Source organism: Callospermophilus lateralis, chromosome 2 (genome assembly GCF_048772815.1).
Source record: "Callospermophilus lateralis isolate mCalLat2 chromosome 2, mCalLat2.hap1, whole genome shotgun sequence".
In the NCBI taxonomy this organism is placed as follows: Eukaryota; Metazoa; Chordata; class Mammalia; order Rodentia; family Sciuridae; genus Callospermophilus; species Callospermophilus lateralis.
This window is the reverse complement of record NC_135306.1, coordinates 153,254,579-153,264,708: the sequence shown is the minus strand read 5'-3', so window position 1 is coordinate 153,264,708 and position 10,130 is coordinate 153,254,579. Positions and strand designations below refer to the sequence as shown.

General features: G+C 35.3%; 1 protein-coding gene across 1 annotated transcript; it reads left to right on the top strand.

The window, feature by feature from the left end:
* Nucleotides 1–2,946: 2,946 nt before the first annotated feature.
* Nucleotides 2,947–3,900, top strand: LOC143391376 (olfactory receptor 52P1-like). Its single transcript, XM_076844077.1, has one exon. It carries the CDS (start codon nt 2,947–2,949, stop codon nt 3,898–3,900), a length of 954 nt encoding a protein of 317 aa, XP_076700192.1.
* Nucleotides 3,901–10,130: the final 6,230 nt, after the last annotated feature.

Sequence of the window (10,130 nt, the reverse complement as noted above, 5' to 3'; positions counted from 1 at the left end):
GTCTAAATGACTGTGTGACTGCTGTCGCCAACAAATAAAATTCAGAGTAGGGGAGATTTGAAAAAAAAGGAGTGAATATTTAGAAAAACTTGAAGTGAGAGAAGACAGTAAATAAACACACATACATGCAAAACCAAATATAATTTATTTCAAAAAAATTAGAAAGTGTCACATGTGCCACTAGCACTCTGCTCTCTGAAGCGGCAGATTCCATTTGGGTCTCTGCAAACAGATTCAGATGCAAGTAAGTTATCAACAGAACATGTGGCAGGAAGATTGACATTTACCTGTTTTAGAAACAGACACAATGGCAGAGCAGGAGGGTATTCTCTGGTCTTTTCACTTTGCTGCTAATTTACTAAATCCAAAATGAAGGACCTCATTGATCTCATTCAAAATAGGCCCAGGAAAAATTAAGAAACCTTTCCAGAAGGTTGGGGCTTTATATAGGAAATGGTTTCTGGAGGAATTGTTCTCTGCAGTTCCCTCTGTTTTACAAATTCTGGAGCTTCAGGGGAAGCTGTCCTCTGGTCCAGTCAAAGTGGCAACATATTTTTTTATTATCTTATCACAATTAATTGACAACTAAAAGATATAATTTGTTAATATGTAAATATATGTAAATAATTAACCTTGATTTTTATCTTATGCAATTTTCTTAGCTAGGAGCTATGTTTATATTTCTAGATGTTTTGCTTTTCTTCTTGTGTATATAAGTCTCTTCCAACAACTTCCTAAGATTTTGCTTCTCTTAAAAGTGGAAAAAATCATGGAATATGGACAAACCTTAAAATGTATTCTTTGTATTGAACCTCAAAAACTTTCAGGCTTTAAGCATTTCACACTCCTAGTTTCTAACTCCAAGTTTCTATTTCTCTCTCTGGAATTATAAAACCCATCTCTAATATACAATGCTCCATAACTCAGTTTTTGTATTCTAGATAAGTTTAAATTCTTAAGACTTTTAAACTATTAATGTAACTCAACTTCTGATTCTTACCTTCTTATAAGAAAACACCGCATATGCTCATTTACATAGACCCACAAGAGCATAGGTTTAATAAGACAATGCACATCTCATCACCAAAAAAGGTTTTTTTTCATGTGATATTTGGAAATCCAAAGAAGCACTGTTAATTAGAATATCCTATCCCTTAATGTTTATTGAACATTCACATTTTGAAATTCAAGGGATGGGATTTAGATATTAGGAACAACTAGAAATAAAAATAGGTATATTATGAAGATAGGTGTTAAGATTTCAGAATTAAGATAATAGGAGGAATCTGTATCTGAGAAAGAAGATTAGAGGACAATTACTAGAATCAAAGTACAAGCTCATAGTAAAGGTCAAAGGAAAATAGTTATGGTGGGTCAGACTCAGGACTGGATTTGGTGCTTGAGTCTTTACTACCACTGAGTAGGAGTATTAACAAAGCCAGACCTAGGGTGAGAACACATGGGTGGGCAGGACATTGAAAAGTCTCACATTATCCCATTAACTGCTAATGTGTTTATTTAGGGCAATATTTTAATTATCTGAAAGAATAAAAAATAAAATATTCACAGTTTCTTTGGAAAAGCAGATAACTTATTTGCAACATTTTATTTCATGACATGTAAATGTGGTATTCATTTTCATGAAAATCCTTTAAAATAAATTACGAATGGTAATTTTATATGATGGTGAATAAATTTAACTTTTCTTGGCTGGATCAGAAAAGCCAGTTAATCCTTCTTTTCTGGCCTATGTTCTTAGTGAAACTGAATGAATTAATAAATGAAATCTGTAAATTCTGTTTTTAATTGCATAGAAAAGTCAAGTAGTATAGGATACAATCATGGTGAAAAAAATTTAAAAAAAAGAAAGTCTAAAAAATATGTAACTAATCTATGTTAAAATTCCAATGATAATTTTTATTTTTCTACTTATTATTTCAGGAGATACTCCTAACATTAAAGTAAGTTTCTAATATCTTGTCAATATTTGGACTATTGTCAAGAATTTTTCTTAATTAAGAATATAGTGATCCAAAGTACAGTAAGAGTTTATTCTTTGTAGTGTCCTAAAGAATTTTGGTCATATTTAGTTTCTGAGATTCTTTATTCTACACTACTGATTATTTTATTAAATTATCTGTAGACAGTATATTGTTAAAATGCTAACTGCCTTTAGAATAACATGCTAATTATTAATATGCACATCCTTGTATGTACAGTTTGTGTGTATGTGTGTACACCTATATGTAGTTGCATACTTGATTGAAAGTTCCCTGAGATCAGTGGCCTTGCTTGTCTGTTATTTGTGCATGTTTTTCCTTTTTGTTTCCTGTCCCTCCCTCCTTCCCTCCCTTCCTTCTTTTTTTTTTTTTTTTTTTTTTGCAATATGGGTTATTGAACACAGGATTTGTCACATGCTACGCAGTGGTTATGAATGGGCCGCGTAACGAATGGACTTTTTTACATTCTAGTTTGACAGGGTCTTCCTCAGTCTCCCAGGCTGCCTTTGAACTTGGGATTCCCCCTGCCTAGGCCACTCTAGTAATTGGGATTAACACAATCAGCAGGCCTTTGCTTTTCTTAAGACAATCTGTATCACATCATCCTGAAAATTTACAAAGACAGAACCATTTTATCATTATCTGTTTACTTCCTAGATAACAAAAATTTAAAAAGTAGAATAAAGTTAAAAAGGAAAAAAAATAGAGACAATTTAATTTTATTTTCTTATTTGCAAATCAAGATATTAGGGATCACAAAAGAAGATATTTCCCTAAGGATTTATGGAAGTTTTGAAAAAGAACAAGCTCTTCAGATAGGCTATTCTCAAGTGCTTATTGAATCTACCTTTGCAGAGCCATGGAGGAGTTCTGTCATCATGATACCTGCTCACAGGGGTTTCGCCTTCATACTTGATACTGAACTTGCAGCCTCTCAAGTGTTAACATGGAAGATAATGGTACACATCACCCCATTTCATCTTTCTTCCTCGTTGGTATTCCTGGCTTGCAAGATTTTCATTGCTGGATCGGCATCCCTGTCTTCCTCCTGTTTGCCCTGACCCTGCTGGGGAACAGCATCATCGTTGCTACTGTCAAGCTAGAGCCAAGCCTCCACCAGCCAATGTATTTCTTCCTTTGCATGCTGGCAGCAAATGACATGGCTCTTTCCTCTTCCACAGCCCCCAAGATGCTTAGCATCTTCTGGTTTAATGAACACAGGGTTGGCTTTAACATATGCCTAACACAGATGTATTTTATTCACACACTCTGCATTATTGAATCAGCTCTCCTACTTGCCATGGCTTTTGATCGCTATGTGGCTATTTGCATCCCATTGCATTACACAACCATCCTAACAACATCTAAAATCATTAAAATGGGCCTAGTTGGTGTCAGCCGAGCTATACTCATGGTTCTGCCCTGTCCTCTTCTTATTAAGAGGTTGCCATACTATACAAACTATATCATCAATCATGCCTACTGTGAACACATGGCTGTGGTGAAGTTGGCCAATGCCAACACCCTCATTAACAGAGCATATGGCATTTCTGTGGCCCTTTCAGTGATGATATTGGACCTGGGGCTCATAGCCACATCCTATATCAAAATTCTCCAGGCAGTCTTCAGGCTGTCTTCCCAGAATGCCCGCTCCAAAGCCCTGGGCACCTGTGCCGCCCACGTTTGCACTATCCTTGTCTCCTACACACCTGCACTGTTCAGCTTCTTAACTCATCGCATAGGCAAGAAGGTTCCTCCAAGCATCCATATAATCTTTGCAAGTCTATACCTTCTGGTACCTCCCACAGTCAATCCCCTGGTGTATGGAATCAAAACCAAGCAGATTCGGGACCGGGTGGTAGGTCTCTTCTTCCCAAATAAGAACATTTCTGAACATTAAAACATTTCACTATAACTTTTGTTGGAAGAATACGGTTTATGAAGTTACGATGGATTAACAACATTTCCAACCTTGTCTTCAAAATGTCATTTCTCAGTTAACCTTTGTAACAAGGATATTTGATGCGGTATAATTTATTTCTTTATCTTTGAGTTTTATTTTTATGGCAATCTCTCAGAGAAACATATTTATCATTTCATTCTCTGTCTTCCCATATTTCACAATTGTTGTTTAAATATATTTGTATCCTTGTTTCTCCATGTATCTACCTCTCAATATCTATATCTATTGATGAAGCAATATGCCAGCAAGCTATCTAGATAATTAGAGGAAAGTGCAGAGTAAAAGACAATCAGGAGTTTCAGTTTCTGTTCCCATGTATGAAAAGTTTGGAAAGCATTCCTTCCATTCTTATAGCAAGAAATAGATCTTAAAAAAAATGACAATCATGTTTATCCAATTCTCCAGAGATACATGAAGTTACATGGCAAACTGCTAACCCAAAATTTAGAGAGTCAGGTAAACCCAGAGAATCAGTTCATATGAGCTTACCTCAAACAGACAGTACTGAAGACAAGAGTGTTTTGCTCTAAAAGAATGTTAAACCTAGGGTCTATAGTTTGTCTCAGTGATGGAGCACTTGCCTCATACATGTGAGGCATGATCCTCAGCACCACATAAAAATAAATTTAAAAAAAAAAAGGTATTGTGTCCATCTACAACTAAAAGATATTTTTAAAAGGAAGGTTAAACCTAATTTCTCAGAGAAGAAAATATACATATACCAGAGACTTGAATGTATATAAAGAAAGAACCTCAGAAAATCATAACTAGAGGTAAAATATTTGATATTTCTTATAATAATCGATTTAATAACTAATTTGATGATCAGAGCAGAAGAGACAAGAAAAATCTCAGTGACCATGATGTATGCAGACATGAGAGAACAGGAACAATATTATGAAGGTGAAGGTAGGGACTGGGAAAACTCCATTATAAGGAACCTGAACTTCCTATGAAGCAGAATTATATTCTTGGAAAGGGGGGTTTTTGATTAATTGTAAATAAACATTTAAACCTCAAGGGAAACCACTAAGTGTGTCAGGATTGTGTAACTGTTATTCTAACCCTGAAATCTCTAATATACTCAATGAACTTCAGAAATGACAGAAAAAGATAATAGCACAGCAACAAAATAGTTGAATAAAATTGATAGAACTTTGTTATTATTTGTATGAAAATAATACAAATCTACTATTATAATCAAACTTGACTTCTTAATTTTCAGTAATTAAGAAGACAATATATTCGTAAAGATGGAGGTGATCCAAAGAGCACCACTAAGCCACCTGATTTGAATGACATTTATAGAAAACTTCATCTAGCAACATGTAAATAAACATTCTCCTCAAGCTCACATGCAGTAATCACAAAGAGCATTCACATTATAGACCATGAGTAGAGATATAGAGAAATGGAAATTATATCCAATGAATAGAGATATAGAGAAATGGAAATTATACAAAGTATGTTTTCATACCACAATAGAATTAAATAACAAATTATTAACAGAACATGGATAGAAATCCCCAAACACTGGGAGATTAAACCACACTTTTCTAAACAACATGTAAATTAGAGAAAAGTCTCAAGAGGAAATTTTATTTTATTTTATTTTATTTTTATTGGTTGTTCAAAACATTACAAAGCTCTTGACAATTATAAAACCCATGTTTTAAACTAAGTAAAAAGAGTGGAATATGAAAATAAAGGGAAGGAAGTGTCCATAAACTCCATACTTCAGTTGATAAAGTAGTCCTATCTTAAAATCCTCAGGCTCACAAGAGGCGTTCTTAAGATTTATGATGGAGCTTGACAACACGGTGGAATTCCAGGTATTAGAATTAAGACCTTGCTGCAAATTCTTAAAGTGTGAGACATCAAAAGGCTTACAGTCAGGGCAGTGGGTCAGCCAGGGCTTTGATGAGCCTTTTGTCATAGAGTTCTGCAGCATTAGAAACATACAGGTGAATCTCATCTTTCCCCTACCTTAAAGCAGTGTCCATCTAGTTAGCAATGCATATTTTGGAAACAAAGGAAGTTGATGATATTAAGTATTAAATCTTAAGTATCTCATATGATGACCTCAAGATAACAAATGGAATTTGATAGACTTGCAAATTCACAGAATTGAGTTTTCCACCTGGTGATGATGCTTAATATTTGCTTGGCAAAGGATGGTGAAGCATATTTCAGTTGTGCTGTTATTGAGGGATCACTGCTCAAAGGCCAGAGGACAAGGGGCTAGAAGTACAGCCACACATGGCACACTCACATAAACACACATAGCACACCCTAGGATACACATTACATCTGTGTTTGTTTTTGTAGATATTCATACATTTTGAAAACCTTGAATATACTAATAATTTCAATTCAAATTATGAACTGCAGGTTTTATTTTGCTTTTTGATATTTGTAATTTCTGTTCCCGGATGAGGAATAGGCTTTCCATTCATCTCAGCTCAAAGTTTCATCATCTCTGCCATTCCTTAAATGCTTTACAGGGTTAGCATGTTCATAAAAGGATGAAATTAAATAATGAATGTAATTTTACTATTTCATTTAGTCAACAAAATAATATTCATTACACACCAGCTTTAGAGATATAAAGATGAACTAGATGGGCTTAGTTTGCCTAGAGTGTGTAACTCAAAAAAATAAATTATGAGTCAAAGTATTATTATCTTAAGTGAAGAACTAGAACTTCTTATTTCAATACACCATTAACTTAAAAAAACACTGATTCTCACCAAAAAAAGGCCTTTTCAGAGTGACCTTCCATTATTTCAAATAAGATCAATGAGAAAACAAGAGGATCATCAAAGTGGAAAATAGTATACGTTCTGGTTACTGGTGTGGTCAATTGGTCACTCGGCTACCTCAGTCGCAGGGTTAGAGACACAGAGTCAACACACAGACACCAGGAGCTGGTGAAAGCTGGCAGGTGACAATCGCAGTCGACCTCCAGGAAAGCTCTTTTAATGCAGAAGTGATTACAATTGATATAGAACGCATCTTCCAATCATACATAAGCAAGCAGGTTATACAACATCTAGAAACCAATCATCTTATGATTAATGTAGCCGCACTATGAGGAAGCTCTAAATATTGGTACGGTGGAAGGCAGACTGGAAGGATCATTGTCCCTAGGGGAGGGGGCCTTATGAGTCAGGGATTTCATGCCCTGAAGCACCTAACTCTCAGATTCCTGGTCTTGTAGCTTGGCAACGCTGACCTCAAGCACTGAGAATGTGGTTTCACTGAGGGCTCGCTAAAGCAGAGTGCCCTGTCCTGCAGGTGTTCCTGTCAGACTTTTACTAGCACTTTGAGCTGATCGTAGCTGCTAGCTGTAAACCAAAAGTTATTCCAACAGAAAATCTTTGACACATTTTCTATAATAAGTTGGGAATCTACCCATAAGTGTCAGTACTGAGCAAAGATGGGACAAATAGGTCAAAAGTAAAACATCAGAGTATGAATTAGAATGGAATGCAAAGCCAACCTGTGGGTAAAGAAGGTGAAAGCCAGGAGATGAAACTCAGAGAAGATATAAACATAGGTGGCATAGTCTAGTTTCCTTTTGAGCAGCTTGAAGACAATTATGAATATTTGAAAGTAGGAGAGTGTGGTGAAAGTTATGTCACATTTCAGTATATTGAAGTCACACCAGCATTACATATATATCTTGTTGATTCAAATGTCTTCTGATGCCACCTTCAGTATGGACACATGTTCCCAGTATAAATGGGAGACCACAGTGCTCCAGCTGAACCTGAAACAGCATTTGTGAGAATGAGACATGCAGATAAAAAGGTGAGTCAGAGTGCCACCTCAAACCTAATCTGAGTGAGAAATTGGTGAGTAAAAGTGTTTGCATGTTTCAGGATCACACATTGCCACATAGTGGTCCAATGACATAGACAGCCAAACACCAGACTCAATACACTGGAATGTATTGGTGAACCACATCTGTAAGACACAGCTATCAAAGTACAGTTTCTATAGATGAAATCCAGAATTTTCTAACATCTTGGGCAGAATACAAGTAGTGAAAGCAGTGGCTCCTAGCATTCCCAGAAAGGAGGTACACTGGGCTCATGCAATTTGCACTTGGCTTTGATGGTGACCAGGAGTTGGGAATTCTTCCAAAGAGCAGCCATATCAATATTTGTAGCAGCACCATTCAGGATAGCTAAATTATGGAATCAACTTAGACGCCCATCAACAGATAAATGGGTATAGAAATGTGGTTTATATACACAATGAAATATTAATGAATCATAAAGAATGAATCATAATGAATGACTATGAATCATAATGAATGACTGTATGACATTCACTGATAAATGAATAGATTTGGAGACTATTGTGATGTAAAATAAGCCAATCCCCCAAAATAAAGGTTGAATATTCTCTCTGATACACAGATGTTAACTAATGAAAAGTGGGGGGAGGGGAATAATAGAAGTTCAGTGGATTAGACAAATGAGGGTGAAGGGAAGGGAGGGGGCATAGGAATAGGAAAGACTGTGCAATGTAACATAACTTTCCTGTGTTCATATGTGAATACACCACAAATAGTCTCAATATTGTATATATCCACAAGATTAGGATCCTAACTAGAATAAGATATATTCCATGTTTGTATAAATATGTCAAAATACATGTTGCAGTCATGTACAACTGAAAAGAACAAATAAAATTTTAAAAAGTCTCAGTTTTGGGCAGCTCCTAACACCTGAGTTGATAAAAGAAAGATAAAGAAGTGTCATCAAAACCATAAATTGCTTATTCTGGCTTTGAATGATTTCTGAAATAGAATGCATTGAAGCTGGGAAGATGTCAGAACCAATTCTAAGACACCAGTTTCAGTATACTCAAGGGACTCATAAATTACCTTCAAAAAATTGAAAGTGATATTATCCATATCAAAAATAGCTTTTATGAACACCACTGAGATATTTACATAAAACCATTGTCCCCACTTTTGGAAACCATCTCTGCTGTGTCTCAATTTTCACCAACACCTGCTAGACAACTCCCAATATCCAGAATCAACCATCTTATCGTCCATGTAAGCTGGTTCAGTGAAGCACTGTTTAATGTGATTATACTAGAGAAGTGCTATTTTACACAAAATGGAGTTACCAAGACTTATAATCTCTGACTTTAACCAATGTGAATATCATAAACTCTTTTAGCTATAATATTCTGAAGCATGAATGGTTAATATAGCTTTTGCTTGTTTGCATAGGAAAACAGTGGTCGATCTAGAGAGTCATTCCTAGTTTCTAAAATAGGAAAATTTCCCCATAAAGGTATTGTTTTCATCACTAATTAAAAATCAACCTTGAATGAGGGAACTCTGCAACCATCATGATCCTTTTTTATAGACAGTTGTGATTAACCGATAGGTAAAATGTGCTTATATTTTAGGCTTCCTGATTGTCCAAGAGTACTTATCTATTCTGTATATTCTGCGGTAATTCTAGTAAAATCTTATCTTTGGGTCTCATTTTATTTATATATAAAGTGATAACACATGACTTCTTGATTTTGAAACTGTTACCTGCTATAACTTTCTACAGGTTTCTGTGATCTTTCCAGGGAGGCTTCATATACAGAGAATCTGAATAATGGTGTCTCAAAGAGGAAATGTGATCAAAGTCTTCAGAGAGGGGTCTTCGACTTCACTATTGAAGGAAGGAGTGGCTGAAGGGAATATTCTAGATTGCTTTTAATTCCTGCACATTATTCATACCTTGGTTATTTCTTTTTCCCAGTTTCCATAGTTACTGGTGTAAACTGAGAATACGTATGAATTGTGGAGAGTGAGACAATGGAAGTTGGAAAAGAAGAGCAACCTTAGCATAAAATAATAAATGCAGGGACAGAACTCTAAAGCTAGAATTTCTCCATGAAAAACAACTATTGTATTTCTTAAAACACATGGTGCCATGATGAGAATTGTGATTTTTTTTCTTGTCAAATTATGTGACTGTGGCTAAATGCACTAAAATTTGTGGCACTATTTTTTCCACCTATAGAAACAATGTTATTTAAACTTGTAAGAAATTATGTACCATCTATGAAAAGTCTATGGCATATAGTACTTAATTGCTAACATGAGTGGTTCAATCCTCTATGATCTCACGGTTACCATTTTT